This window comes from Astatotilapia calliptera, chromosome 19 (assembly GCF_964374335.1).
Source record: "Astatotilapia calliptera chromosome 19, fAstCal68.1, whole genome shotgun sequence".
Lineage (NCBI taxonomy): Eukaryota > Metazoa > Chordata > Actinopteri > Cichliformes > Cichlidae > Astatotilapia > Astatotilapia calliptera.
In genome coordinates, this window is record NC_137440.1 from 19,204,529 (window position 1) to 19,220,139 (window position 15,611).

A 15,611-nucleotide genomic window follows, 5' to 3' on the forward strand; every position below is an offset into this window, starting at 1 on the left:
AACCATTAGATTCTCTTGTTGTAATATCGCTGTCTGTTAACTCGAATAGATGGACAGCTTTCTTAACGGGCTTTAAACAAGCTTAATTTTATTAATACGGTAGCTCCGCATTCAGATAGTACAGGGTGGGCCATTTATACACCGTAATAAAATGGGAATGGTTGGTGATATTAAAGTCCTGTTTGTGGCACATTAGCATATGTGAGGGGGCAAACTCCTCAAGATGGGTGGTGACCATGGTGGCCATTTAGAAGTCGGCCATCTTTGATACAAGAGGGCCATGTGACACATCAAAATTATTGGTAATGTCACAAGAAAAACAATGGTGTACTTGGTTTCAAAGTAACTTTATTCTTTCATGAGTTATTTACAAGTTTCTCTTTGTTCACAGCCATTGACATGTCGAAGAGGTTAACACGTGAGGAGCGGACCGAACTTGGGTTGATATCTGGTGAACGCAGTAACCGGGTCATTGCAGCAGATTTCAATGCAAGACACTCTACAAGACCACCTATCTCCCATGCTACAGTTAGCAAACTGCTTGCTAAGTTTCGTGAAACTGGTTCAGTGTTGGATTTGCCAAAATGTGGACGCAAGAAAACTGTCACTAATGAAGAAACATCAGTGGCTGTCCTAGCTTCATTCAGCAAGAGCCCACAGCGTAGCACTCGCCGCATGTCACTGGAAAGTGGCATTAGTCAAACATCCTTTCGGTGGATATTAGCTACTCACAAATGGCACCCTCACAAACTCTAGCTACTGCAGCATCTCAACGAGGATGACCCAGATCGGCGCACAGAATTTGCAGAATGGGCAAAACAAAAATTGGAACAGGACCCTCAGTTCACGCAAAAGATTTTGTTCAGTGATGAGGCAAACTTTTATGTGAATGGTGAAGTTAACAAACAAAACCACCGCTATTGGCCTGACACTGACCCACATTGGATGGATCCCTCCAAGACTGTTGGAACAACAAAAGTGATGGTTTGGTGTGGTATATGGGGTACAACGATGGTGGGTCCATTCTTCATCAATGGAAACCTCAAGGCCACTGGATATTTGAAATTGCTACATGATGATGTGTTTCCCTCTTTATGCACTGAAGCTGGCACATTCCCTGAGTTTTTCCAGCAAGATGGTGCACCACCACATTATGGGTGCCAGGTCCGAGCATTCCTAGATGAACAGTTTCCTGGAAAGTGGATTGGTTGTCGTGGGCCAGTTAAATGGCCCCCAATGTCTCCTGATCTGACCCCCTTAGACTTTTATCTTTGGGGTCATCTGAAGGCAATTGTATATGGTGTGAAGCCTGGCTGGGGGGCTTCTTTGCCTCCCTACTGCTGTGTGCCCAGCCTGGAGGCTGCGGTCTATGTCACATTGATTACTGATTACTGATTACTGGTTGATTACTATATAATCTTCTTCTATTGCACTTACTGCTCTTGCACGTCCGATTAGATGTAAACTGTATTTATACATGTGTAATGGCAATAAAGATGAATCCTAAATATTTTTCTTATCCTCAGTAAAATGTAAAATTGGAAGTGAAAATAAAAAAAGTCCAAGGCCTCTCTGTCGTTTCACAAACAAATTAAAAGGAACTTTCACGTGATCGAAATGAACACTTGGGTGGCACCGAAACATGTTTGTTTTCTCTCAGCAAATAGTCTACGGTCACGATTTTGCTCTTGAAAGAAAATAAAGGAAACGAAAGGGAAAGTACGATTGTAACATCACATGAAGACATGCTATTTCATGTCAGTCATGCCACTGAGATACTCATCTTATCATCTTCCTAGTTCTGGTAAGGCTGACCGTAAGCGACTGGTTCTTGTAAAACAGGGTCCTGTAGTTACAAATTTACGAAAGTAAGACTTTAGCGCCACCAAGCGTCTAAAAGTAGAGATACAAAAGTTATATTGTTCTCTTTTTAGCCCTCAGTAAGGCTTGCCAGGAAAAACCTTGGATTGGATTGGATTTCATCCTGATGTTCTGGGTCCTATTTGGACAATTATTGGAGACTAGGGACAAACCCAAGCTGGGACTTGAAAATTCTTTGTACTTTGAGTACTGTGCAAAAGTCTAATTTCTTCATATTTTACTAGGAAAATGAGAAGTAAGTACAGCAATGACTGTATCATTAGTTACAGACCATTAGGAACAAATTTTAGGTGGGCCCTTGCTGATTTATTTTCATGGGCAGGCTTTTTTCTACTTCTGTGTCTTCTGTACAGGAACCTGTTGTTTTCAGCAGCACTTGTGAGTTCCTGTACTCTTCATCTGTTGCACTTGTTGTGCTTGTATACAAAACTAAAGCTCAGAAACTCAGACAGGGCATCCTAAAAGCACACATTCATGATGTGTCCACTTAAAAAAGAAATAAATGCTTGTACAATTCTAATGTGCTTACGTGTTTGTGGGGTTGTATGACCACCTTTATTCTTAAACACAGGCTGAACATTCTCAGGTAAGATTTCTTGTAATTTCTTTAGGTAGCCTTCAGGAATAGTTCTCCAGGTTTCTTGAAAGACATTCAAAGTTCTTCTTTAGATGTCGGCTACTTTTGTTCTGTTCTCTGTCAAAATGATCCCACACGGCTTCCACTTCCATTCCACTGAGATATTTTCTGATGAGGCTTCAGTGAACAGCAGCTGGATCAACTGAAGGGCTTGATGCGTCTCTCAGGTCCTGTATCTTGTTTTTGCTGGAATTATTTATCTGTTTCTTAAGGACATGATATTCAGATACTGTTCATTTGCTTTGGATAGATTTTCTGCAAAACATGCAGAGATATGCCAAGTTTTCAGCTAATATATATATCTTTTTGTAAATCATTGCTGTTTAAGTTTGTCAAACTGTGTTATCTTTGGGATTTTTTTCTTTCTTTTTTCTTTCTTTTATTTTTTATTAAAAATTACAATAAAATCTGCCTCCTTAGATGCAAAATACAGAGGAATGTAGGATGGCTCAAGGCTTTTGCACTGTATATAACTAGACACATAGTGTATAGTAATTTGCAACAAATTATAAATGTTATTCTGATTGTATCAGTCTTAATTTTCATTAACTAACAATGTAATCCACATTTCTCATAGAAAACATTTACAAAGTGCGTAGCTGTGGCTACAATGTAGCTTGCCATCACCAGTGTGTGAACAGGTGGATGACTGAATGTAGTGTAAAGCGCTTTGGGGTCCTTGGGGACTAAGTAAAGTGCTATACAAATACAGGCCATTTACCATTTACTACACAAATAAATATGTATATTTAATTTGTTCTATAAGCTAATGTCTCTAATTCTATGATCAACCCCTTTTTATATTTTAGAATCCTTTGTTATATTTTTCCCTCTCTATTTTTTTCCACATTGAAAGCAAAGTTCAGATAACTGTTCTGTTTTTTTTATTTTTTATTTATTTAGCACATTTGTAAAGTCCCGTTATTTTTTATTTAGGACACGCGGGTGTGTTTCCTGCCTGCCAGACTAAAAACAGGGCAACAAAGAAAACGTGTGACGATGTTTTCCCATGATTCATTTCGGAAAAGAATCGGTCCCAGTTATTTGTATCCGTAGAGGTTCTCGTTGCTCACCGATGAAAATTACAACGCTAATCATTAGCGTTGGGCTTTTCTGTCAGTTGACTTTAACTGGGCTTTATTTGGACAATTAACTCCGTAATTAGGCTCCAGTTTTATTTTACTCTTGGTGTACCGGGTAGGTAAATCCGTGCTTGACCGCTGCAGCTAATATTTAGCAGCAAGGCCACAGAGTAGCGTTAGCCAGTCTCAGCTAATTTAGCTAGTTAATGTAGCTGCTTTTACGTGGGTGAGCAGATATCCTACCTGCTCAGTTGGTCATACTAACGATCATTTTGTCTATCCTTGTGAAAAATACTACTGTCATGATCTTAACAAAAGCCCGAGGACATAAAGAAATGTTCCTCTGATGTTTTGCTAATTTGCTAAATATCTTTTCTCCTCTGTAGGTAGGTTTCTGGAGTCTTCAGGATGTCGTATCCTCCTCCGATAAACCGCCAGCAGATTGGTATCCCACAGTTACCACCTAGGATCCCCCCTCCACAGTATGCAGGCTTTGCTCCTGCAGTCCCACCAGGTATTGAAAAGTTTTTTTAAACTTGCTCTGTAGCCTTTTTAAGGAAGACACTGTGAAGTGGCAGCTCTGTGACATTCAAGGAAAAGCAGCAGGGTGATCTAAATCTACAACCACATAATGTGGGTGAAGCATCAGTTGACGGTAGAATTTCTTTGAAAATGAGTGCACATAGATAACTGTTGAGAAGTAAGATACCTAAAGGCCCAATAAACTGACATAACTTAATACCCCAGAGAGAGAGAGAGAGATTGAGGAATGTTACAGGAAAATTACCTTAACATTTAATATTCAGAAAATTAAATGTTAAAATTGCAGATCACTTTTTTTGTTATTGGCTTTGGGAATTTTACATGCAGTTATGTATATTATCTGTTATAATATACATAACACCTGACTGAGTGCTGTATTTTGTTTCTGTTTTCAGGGACTCCTATGATACCGGTTCATATGGGTGTAGTGACCCCCACACCCACAGTGAGTTCGAAGCAGGAGCATTCTGAATAACCTACCTACTATTAAAAACATACTTGCACATATTAACAATGATGCCTGGTGGAATTCTTTTTTTATTATTATTAATATTATTATTATATTATATTGTTAAAGAATAAAACCCCTATGCTCGCCATCGGTTGCTTGTTGTATTTGCATTTTTTTTGGTTTGCTTTGGTGTTACTCTGAATAAGAGTGACATTTGCATACATCAAATTTATTTTGCAGGTGCTCGTTCCAGCCACAGTTGCTGTAGCACAGAAGCCGATGACTCCGAAGAAAGAGCCTGGCACGATCAGAGCCAAGGATACGGAGGATGGTGGCGGCCCCACCACCACTGTATTTGTGGGCAACATTTCTGAAAAGGCATCTGACATGTTGGTCAGGCAGCTTCTGGCTGTAAGTTTACTGTTACTCAACTGGAATAATCCGGTTAATGTACGTTAGTGATCTTTTCATGTGAAACAATTATCAATTTGGAATAAAATCTGTCTGCAGCTAGACAAATCTTTATTTTTTTTATGAGAGCACTTTAAATATTTAGAGGTTGCAGTCATAATAATATTTAAAAGATGACAGTGGTTCAGGAGTTGCAGGTGACAGACATTTATTCTTGTTTTAGTCAAATGCAAATCTCCAACGTATAATAAAAGTAAAAAGGAGTGAGGTTTTCATCATATTTGATCACAAGTATTGTTATAGGGATACAACAATAGTGTTTTATATGTGATCATTTACTTGTTAATTATTGTAATTATCTGGACTACTAAACACAAAAAATCCTTGTTTTCTGTTCTCTTTGAATATAGAAATGTGGTATTGTTCTAAGCTGGAAAAGGGTCCAGGGTGCCTCTGGGAAACTTCAAGGTAACAGCACAAAAACAAAAGCACATTTTAAACCTTTTTTGGTGTTTGTGCATGGGATGGTGCACAGGGATGACACTCCTAGAATTTTAAATCCTGTTAAACATACTTACCCTCTTATTTATCATGCTTAAAGACCTATTTTCACATGTTAATTTTATGTATGTGGTTTTTGGTCATTTCTCTGGTATAGTCAGTCAATCAGTGATTTGGAGAATTAGGACATTTGAAATTGAATGTCAGATTCTTGTTTTTCCCCATATGTTTACTCCATTTTTTCTAACAAAAAAAAGTTATCAAATATCTTCGTGGGCTGAATTTGAAAACCTTGTGAACTAACTTTGTTTTCGTCTTAACTCCTGCAAGCTTTTGGTTTCTGTGAGTATAAGGAGCCTGAATCCACACTGCGAGCCCTCAGACTCCTGCATGAGTTGCTCTTGGGTGATAAGAAGCTGTTGGTGAAGGTCGATGCCAAGACTAAGGCTCAGCTAGATGAGTGGAAGGCCAAGAAGAGGAGTGCAAATGGGGTATGCTGCTCATCTGTCTTTTATTTTGACTCTTCCTTTTCTTTTGGAAGCTACATTTAGAGGTCACCACAGTGGCTCATCTGCCTCCATCTCATCGTATTCCTAGCGTCCTCCTCTTTCACACCAACCCACTCCATTTCCTCTTTTATTAAATCCACAAACCTCTTCTGAGGTCTTCCTCTTTTATTCCTTCCAACTTAGCAAGCTGGCAGCCTTACCTCTCTTGTCTCCAAATCTTTCTCGATCTAATCAATAGGGAGTCGGTGGCAGCGGGAAAAACGGGGATGAAGACGAAGAGGAGGTTCTTGATGAAGAAACCCTGCGTAGAGACCAGGCTGTGAAGGGGGCAATAGATGTCCTCATCCGAGAGTATGCAAGTGAGCTTAATGCTCCCTCACAGGATCCTGACAGTCAGCCTCGCATCAAGAAGCGGAAAGAGAAGAAAGAGGAGGTAGTCTTTGCATGATGCACACGGGGAGGAGAAGGGGCTGGAGCATGGCTCTGGCTGTTGTAGTATTAAATTTTTTTTTTGGAGTGCTTAGTGTGTTTGTTTCCTTTCTCTCTTCACTTTGTGTAAGGAGGATATCAATGCCATGGAGATGGAGGATGACAAGAGAGACTTGATTTCCAGAGAGATCAGTAAATTCCGGGACACACACAAGGTAATGTATCAGACTGCTCTTGTTACTGTGTAATTTAGGTTTTGAAGAAGAAATCCTCCACATTTGTTAGTAGAAATTCCTCTAACGCAAAATGGATCTGCAGTTTAAGACTATTCTGTTTCTGTCAAACAAAGTCTTTTGGTAGTCAGTAAGTTCTTAGAGTAGCTAGTGGAATTCAAAGGGTACAGAACGTAGTTGATGTTGATTTATGATCCATTAATACTTCAGCCACCGATTGATTACTTTATAGTACATGTCAGTATTTCCAAACTGGCCACGAGTTGTCACTGTTCACAGTACTGATTGAGACTAAAATATTTCGCTCTTCACAAGCTAAATTCATCACACAGAGTGCATGGACACAATGTGAAATTCCAACCAAAGCTAATCTATTGATTAAACCCCACCAATATGGTAGAGTTCATTTGGTGACTAGAGCAAGATGAATCTCAGAATCTCAGCTTTGGGAAAAAGTTGCGAGGATAGGATGTAAGTATGATCTTTTATTTCTTCTCTACTCATTTTGGGCGCTCCCTTCTGGAGGGTTTGCAGAGGGGCAGCTGGCTCTCAGTCGACTTGCACTAAGGTTGTCAAAAAAAAGTGATGCTGGACAAATTCCTAGCAGGTTGTGATTACAGTGAATCATGTTTAAGAAGGTCGGGCAGCTCAGTGAACCTCTGCATGTCCTCATATGATAAATAGCGTGTTTAAAAAACACACAGAGCCTGAAAGAGCCTAACCACTGCAGCAGTTTGAACTGCAGCCTGTAGTATTACTGAAGCAGGGAGCGCCCCTTCACAGCACTCTGCGGTCTGAAGACTTGCAAGGTAAGTAATTGCTTTGCTGTTTCTGTTTTGGTTTTTTTTTTGTTTGTTTGTTTTTTTTTGTTTGTTTGTTAACCCTTAGAAATTTACACCACAATGAGACAATGCATAAATAAAGTATGCAAACATAAATAAGGAGGAATAAGCTGCAGGGATATTTTAGTATGAATACCATTCAACTGTTTTCTTTGTCGCTTTTTAAAACAAGGTTCTCTTATCAGTATTTTTAAAAGAAGTTATAGGGCTACTAACGAAACCCAAAACGTTGTGACTTTGTACTGGAACTGAGGACAATTGATGTTATATACTAAAAAAAACTTCCATCAACAAAGGGGAACAAGCCTCACACCACATCAAACACACAGTATGTTAGGAACCTGCTCATGGCAATGTTTTAAAATTGTTTTCCAATTAGTATGTTTCAAACTCACTACTAACTAATTTAATACAGGAGGTAAGTTGTAGGTAGGTTAGGGAAAAACTGTTTCAAAACAAATAATGTGTATCTGTCAAAGCCCTCCCTTCGGAGCGAAGGTAGAAATGCTAAAATGGTGTGCAGACTTTAGCAGACTTGAGTTAAATTACAGTTTTGTAGTTTCCTCCTCTGTGGTCCTTTTTTTTTTTTTTTTAGTTAATAGCTGTCAGACCCACATTTAACATGTGGTAGTTTATGTTGTTAACCAGTCCAGATCCACAAAGCTACCAGCTGGTATATATATTTTTTTTTTAAATCAGCCACAGGTCTGTTTGAACTGTGGGTCTGACTCTGAAGGGTTTATTTTTTTTCCTTTTTTATTTTTTATTTTTAAATTGGGTTGGTGAGACCAGACAGACACCACAACCTGGCGGTAAGACTGCTTCACTAATTTCTTTGTGGCAAAATGAAATGCAGTATCTGATTTGCATTGACTTTAAAAACAAACAGATGTGGATGCTATTTATGTGGATGAGTTGTAATAAGATGAAACTGCTTCGCAGGAATCGTTTGGACTTCTTTTTTTTTTCCTGATTATATTGACTTTGCTCTTGACCTGCTTTTCCTTCTACATGTAGCCTGTAGGATGTGTAGGGGCAGAGAAGTGCTGAAACCCTAGTTCATCATCTGTAAGTTTTGCACCAGTAGCTCCAGAACAGACTGTGGAACATGATTTAAATGTTATCTAGTGAGAATGTAGAAAAATGGGTCAAACTTTGTTTACTGAGATTGTCAATGGACGGCTGTGAGAACCAGTGAGCTGTGATTGCCTTTACAGATAAATAAAATGGTGTTCAAATTATTATTTAGTAGTTTGGCTTCATACTGAAGTCCCACACTGCTCTAGGGGATCACTTGCACTGCAGTCAGGCATTGCTTTCCTCCTTCTCAAATGACCATGTAGAAAACACGTGGGGGCCGATTATGTAATTTACTTAGTTACGCCATTTGCCGTGTTAAGCTTAGGCTTGTTTTAATCCACTTGGCACCTATAGGTACAACCAGTGCATTATATAGTGGAGATCTCAAGTTTATAGTTAGATCTTCATGACCTTAAGTTAAAAAAGGTTCAAAGCTGGCTTCAGTTTGTTGTTTTTGTTTTTTTTACTTACCACAAGCCATATGAAAAACCCCATTTCCAGTAAAATCCTATGCATATGCATTTCAGGCCAAATCTGTCCCTTATCCGCAGTCACGAGTACACTTTGAATTGGAAAACATTCAGATGTTGGTTTGACCAGTACTTATTTGCCTTTTGATATCAGATAATAATCCCAGATCACCATAGAGCCCATCGTAACAGCAGAGGTTGAGTTGGCCTGTTATTTATTCTGTACAAATCTGATAAAGAAGGGAGGTCAAATACTGGAGCCAGAACAAGAAATTATCTCTTTGCACAGGAAAAGAAGACTGTAAGTGTTTACAATAACACTGGAAATGTTTCTTTGGTGAAACCCCTCATATGAGCTGTGACATCCCCAGTTTGTTAGGTATTTCAAGAATATACTGTCATTTATGGTTTTATATAAGTGTGTCCTGAAATTGAGCAGTATATACATTAAACCTGCTCAAGCTGCGGACCACTCTTCCTGGAGGAAACCACTTCCTGACTTGGAGCAGCCAACCTCCCCCCAAACAATGAGTCATGGTAGAACGTGAGCATTTCTGAAACCGGCAGTGTAAACCATTTTTTGCCGATAACTTGTTTATTTAATTTAGTATGATGATCTTTTTTTCACCTTTTGCATCTTCTAATGCAGTTTCATTTTCTTTTCCCATGTGGGCTCCTGCAGAAATTGGAGGAGGAAAAAGGCAAAAAAGAAAAGGAACGCCTGGAGCTGGAGAGAGAAAGGAGGGAGAGAGACAAAGAGCGGGAGCGGGAGAGGGAGCGCCGCGATCGCGAGAAAGAGAAGGAAAGGGAGAGAGAGAGGGACAAGGAGCGGGAAAGAGACCGGGACCGCGACCGTGAGCGAGAGAGGGATCGTGAACGCGAGAGGACGAAGGAGCGGGAGAGGGAGAGGAGTCGAGATGTCAGTGAAGCTCGCAGCAGATCGAGGTCAGTTCTAATGCAAGATGGTTTGTTCTGGCTCACACACAAACGGTTGTGACTCATCTAAAGGGCCGTCTCTTAATTCTAACGGTTTGGACTTTGAGAAATCAAAAGGTCGTTGGCTCCAGCTGTTTCTAACAACAGACCTCAAGATCCACTCATAAGTTTCTCCACATGTGTTATGACTTATCAATGCATGTGGCATAATACTGGTAACATAATTCATTATCTGTGATTTAAAGATATGCTAGATATGAATTCTTGTTCCCCACTTTAGGGCTTTGCAAGTTTTTTAGTTTTTTTTTTTTTTTTTTTTTTAACGCTACAATGAAAGACTCATTTGGTAGCTGTAAATGAAACCAATGAGGATTTGTTGGAGGCTGTTAAGGAACTTTTTATTTTTGGGGAGTGTTGTGTTCAGTTGATCATTTGTAGAAACTATCCATATCACAAAATAACTAATGAAAACACTGTAGTGAAATGTATTCAGCAGTTGGCACTGGCTATGGGCAAATACCCTTGAAATGATTGCGTTTCAACTTCATTTGATATAAAGATGAACTTCACAGATCAGTAACCCATTATTATTTTAACAGAGAGAGGTCTAGAGACGATAAAAAACGAGACCGCGAAGAAGATGAGGAGGACATGTATGAGCGGCGGAGACTTGAGAGGAGGCTTAGAGATAAGGAAGCAGCTTATCAAGAAGTATGTTTATCATCTCTCCCATTTTGATTTGATGAAATGTTCATTTAAATAACTGCACATAAGCAAATTACTGTTAATGTTTGACAGATTACTGATTGGAATTTCTTTTCTGTGCCTTCTTAAAGCGCCTGAAAAATTGGGAGGTCAGAGAGAGGAAGAAGGCCCGTGACTATAGCAAAGATGCTGAGCGAGAAGAAGAGAGGCGTCGTGAAATGGTATACAAGAATGCATGCCACGCTGCATAATACGAGTTTTAGACTATTTATTATTTCAGATACGTGGAAACAGAAGGCTTGATTTACTGTTTACTGTTTCATTTTGTGCATAAAATCAGATGAAAGAAGCCAAAAGGCTCAAAGAGTTCCTTGAAGACTATGATGATGACAGGGATGACCCGAAATATTACAGGTGATTATGTTAATTTGCATTTTAAAATGTTTTAATCCTTTTAATGCCTTTTGTCATTACTTTACGTTAATGCTAATTTTTTTTTATTTATTTATTCTTTTTTAGGGGCAGCGCATTGCAGAAGCGTCTTCGTGACAGAGAAAAGGAGATCGAGTTGGATGAACGTGACCGGAAGAGGGAGAAGGAGGAGCTGGAGGAAATTAGACAAAGACTTCTCGCTGAGGGTCACCCTGATCCTGATGCTGAATTACAGAGAGTAAATCCACCTGGAACTTTCCCTAACCTCTGACAAAGACATTTGATAGACTCGGAGATCTTTAGTTTGTTTTGCAGAATTACAGCTTTTTTGCTTGTTCTGTAATGATGTTTGTGCATTTAATATTAATATGCCAGTCCACCAGTCAACAACAATATCCTGAGGTTGCTTAATGTGTTACATATTTGTGTAGATGGAGGAGGAAGCAGAGCGCAGACGACAGCCACCTCTGAAACTTGAACCGGAGGAGGATGTGAACCAGGAGAAAACTCACAAGGAGCGGGAGAAGAGGGGGTCCGGAAGGCCTGTGGAGCCGGAGCCTCAAGTTCCCCCGCAGCATTCAGATGACGATGTGGAAGAGGCAGATGAAGATGATTACCGCGATGGCGAGGACTCACAAGAAGCCAAGCCGCAACTCAAACCCGCCATGCGACCAATCACCACTGCTCCTTCTGTGTCTTCTGCCAGTGGAAACGTTACTCCAAACACCCCCGGAAATGAGTCTCTTTGTGGCATCATAATTCCAGGCGAGAACACTCCAGAGGTCCAACCTCCAGAGGAACACCGGCCCAAGATTGGCCTCAGCCTCAAGCTGGGTGAGTACAGCAACGAAGCAAAACACACATACAGATCTGTTGTTTAATGGCACTGCTTTTTCCCAGAGTAAATAGTATTTCCTGATGATTTTTTTTTCTCCTACAGGTGCCACCAACAGTCCGAGTCAGCTCAGCGCAGGAAAGCGAAAGAAATTAGCAACTGTGGACAGTGTTTTCAACAAGTTTGACGAAGAGGAGGCAGATGAGCAGCCTCGCAAAAGGAAACTGGTTCCACTGGACTATGGTGATGATGAAAAGAGTCTGGGGCTCGATGGAGCAGAAATTTCAGGGGCCAAAGGCAGCATTAACACAGAGGAGAAACGGAAACACATAAAAAGCCTTATAGAGAAGATCCCCACTGCCAGGCCAGAGCTCTTCTCCTATCCTTTGGACTGGGCAATGGTTGATTCGGTAAAAGGCTTGGCATATTTTGAAATTGCACTTATTTTCATAGCTTGATATTTTAGTTATTAGTTATGTTATGTTTTGTTTTGCTTTCCATAGACTCTGATGGATCGCCGCATTAGACCGTGGATTAATAAGAAGATTATAGAGTACATTGGAGAGGAGGAAGCTACATTGGTTGATTTTGTCTGCTCCAAGGTCAGTTATTATCCTTTGAAGTTTATCTGTATCTTTAAGCTTGTGGTGTTGAATTGTTGGGCTTGTTGCTCACTCTAGTTAATATTTTTCTTTTCTGATCAGGTAATGGCACATAGCACTCCTCAGGGTATTCTTGATGATGTTGCTATGGTAAGTTGAACTTTGCCTGGATCCTAAGTCTTTAAACATCTTACATATGTAATCCATCTTTTGGGACTGAAACCCAGTTGAATGGTCCTTGAATGGTCTGTACCACACATTGTCGATTAAGTGGATGACTAACCAAAAAAAGGAAAAACTGTCAGTTTAAAACCAGACTGGTCTGTCTTAAAATGGTTGGTGACAGTCACATTGTATACATGTGCTGACTCATTGAATACATTCAGCTTTGTAATATATAGTATGTTTAACTGAACTGTTTGTCTTTAGGTTCTTGATGAAGAAGCAGAAGTCTTCATAGTAAAAATGTGGAGGTTACTGATATATGAAACAGAAGCAAAGAAGATTGGACTGGTCAAATAAGTAAACGCGACTCTCTGACTGACTTCCTGAGCTTTCAGTTCTACTGTCTGCAGTTTTCTGGTCCAGCAGACTGTGAACATGCCCACACGGCGCTCCATTCCATCGGCAAAGAGCTGCTGCCTTGTGTGTGTGTGTGTGAGAGAGTGTGTGAGAGAGTGTGCGTGAGAAAGTCAAAATTGTGAACTGAAAGGGTTTGGAAACTAATGTGCTGCATGAAAAAAAAACTTTGGTTGTAATTCTTTTATTTGTTAATGCCGTTCAGGAGGAATTTCATCCATCTGTTCTACAATGTGTTGGACACATTCTGCTTTAATTTGGTGGTGTTGTTTGGAGGCACTACTCCATTGTGTGAACTAATAAACATGCTTTTTTTTAAAAAAAAAAAAAAAAAAAAACAGTATGTTTTTTTTTGATTGTGTTGTTAATAATTATTAGCTGTTTTTGAATTATGACATTATTTTTCAAACACCAAAAACTTAATTGGCGTCACTTCCATATACAGATGTGATTACTGCAGTAAATGTATGTACCTGGTTTACGCCTTCTGACCCCTATTCTTCTCAATCACCTCTCTCAAAGGAAACATCTATAGTGCTCTTTGTTGGCATGAAGCCATACTTATATTTTCTGGTCACCACATTTTTAACTTTATTTCGATGCAAATAGGTTATCTTTTATTATCATCTTATTATCTAGACAAAACATATGCTAGGATGCCTGGAGAGGAACTGTGATATTGCATGTGGAAGACTGGAGTGGCGACGAAGTACCTGATGGTGGTGTAGGACATGTATGAGAAAGGGTGAGTGGGGTGCCACAGGGTTCAGCACTGAGACCTGTCCTTTTTGCAATAGTGATAGGCAGGTGGAAAAATAAGGTCAAGCAGCAGTGTCTGTGGACTATGATGTTCGCAGATTATGTTCCCTATTCTCCCTACTCTGTAAAGTAGGAAGCAGGTGGAAGCGAGTTTTGAAGAGAAGAGCAATGATAGAAGTAAGGGACTGTCAGTTAGTCGGACATGTACAGAGAAGGGATAGTAGGTATACTGTAAAAACGATGATGAATATGGAGTAGCCTAGCAGGAGAAGAGCAAGACCACAGAGGAGTCGAGGATGCAGTGAAGAAAGACATGCAGACGGGGTGATGTGATAGAGGAGGATGCTAGGCAGAGGGTAATATGAAGTGAGACCATTAGAGCCAGTAGACCGAAGAAGATTCAAGAACCTTTATTTGTCACATGCATAGTTATAGGAGTACAACACGCAGTGAAATCTGTCTTGACACGCTCCTCGACTGCAAAAAGAGAACATTATATACATCCATCCATCCATCTTCATCCGCTTTATTCGAGGCCGGGTCGCGGGGGCAGCAGCCTAAGCAAAGAGGCCCAGACCTCCCTCTCCCCAGCCACCTCCTCCAGCTTGTCCGGGGGAGCACCAAGGCGTTCCCAGGCCAGCCGAGAGATATAATCTCTCCAGCGTGTCCTGGGTCTGCCCCGGGGCCTCCTCCCGGTGGGACATGCCTGGAACACCTCACCCAGGAGGCGCCCAGGGGGCATCCTTGTCAGATGCCCGAACCACCTCAGCTGGCTCCTTTCGATGTGGAGCAGCAGCTGCTCTACTCTGAGCCCCTCCCGGATGGCCGAACTTCTCACCCTATCTCTAAGGGAGAGGCCAGCCACCCTTCGGAGGAAGCTCATTTCTGCCGCTTGTATCCGCGATCTCATTCTTTCGGTCACTACCCACAGCTCGTGGCCATAGGTGAGGGTAGGGACGTAGATCGACCGGTAAATTGAGAGCTTCGCTTTTACACTCAGCTCCCTCTTCACCACGACGGACCGGTGCAGCGTCCGCATTACTGCAGCTGCAGCCCCAATCCGTCTGTCGATCTCTGGCTCCCTTCTCCCATCACTCGAGAACAAGACCCCGAGATACTTGAACTCCTCCACTTGGGGCAGGAACTCATCCCCGACCCGGAGTGGGCACTCCACCCTTTTCCGGCTGAGAACCATGGCCTCAGATTTGGAGGTGCTGATCCTCATTCCCGCTGCTTCACACTCGGCTGTGAACCGTTCCAGTGCGAGCTGGAGGCCCTCACCCGATGAAGCCAAAAGAACCACATCATCCGCAAAAATCAGAGATGAGATTCTGAGGCTACCAAAGCGAAAGCCCTCCGCCACTTGGCTGCGCCTAGAAATCCTGTCCATAAAAATTATGAACAGAACCGGAGACAAAGGGCATCCCTGGCGGAGCCCATCACCCACCGGGAACGAGTCCGACTTATTGCCGGTGTTGTGCCAAAGTAGTTACCCCTGTCAAAAATTGTTTCCCCATTCACGGGAGCGCGCAAAGTAGGAGGAGCCACTTGCCCAGCTCCGTTCTGTACGCTACTTGTCACTGATCTGCAGTCGACGCGATAAAGAGTAAAAGCTGGAAAACAGCAGACTTGATGAATTTAATATTAGTTTCGTGACATTGTAATGTGCCGTGTGGAAGACAGTTTACCTTAAA

General features: G+C 41.1%; 1 protein-coding gene across 3 annotated transcripts; it reads left to right on the plus strand.

The window, feature by feature from the left end:
• The first annotated feature begins 3,513 nt into the window (after nt 1-3,513).
• rbm25a (RNA binding motif protein 25a) lies at nt 3,514-13,635 on the plus strand. Of its 3 annotated transcripts, none has more exons than XM_026151902.2 (18): nt 3,514-3,715; nt 3,987-4,114; nt 4,539-4,588; nt 4,835-5,005; nt 5,416-5,473; nt 5,837-5,997; nt 6,254-6,448; nt 6,576-6,659; nt 9,752-10,014; nt 10,605-10,716; nt 10,842-10,931; nt 11,051-11,124; nt 11,230-11,380; nt 11,574-11,976; nt 12,083-12,387; nt 12,481-12,579; nt 12,682-12,729; nt 13,009-13,635. In XM_026151902.2, exons 2-18 carry the CDS (start codon nt 4,009-4,011, stop codon nt 13,099-13,101), a joined length of 2,463 nt encoding a protein of 820 aa, XP_026007687.1. In that variant the 5' UTR covers nt 3,514-3,715; nt 3,987-4,008; the 3' UTR covers nt 13,102-13,635. The 3 variants fall into 3 exon arrangements, with proteins under 3 accessions (XP_026007687.1, XP_026007688.1, XP_080149831.1); XM_026151903.2 differs by having other exon boundaries at nt 6,579-6,659; XM_080293705.1 differs by having other exon boundaries at nt 3,530-3,715; nt 3,991-4,114.
• The last annotated feature ends 1,976 nt before the right edge of the window (nt 13,636-15,611 follow it).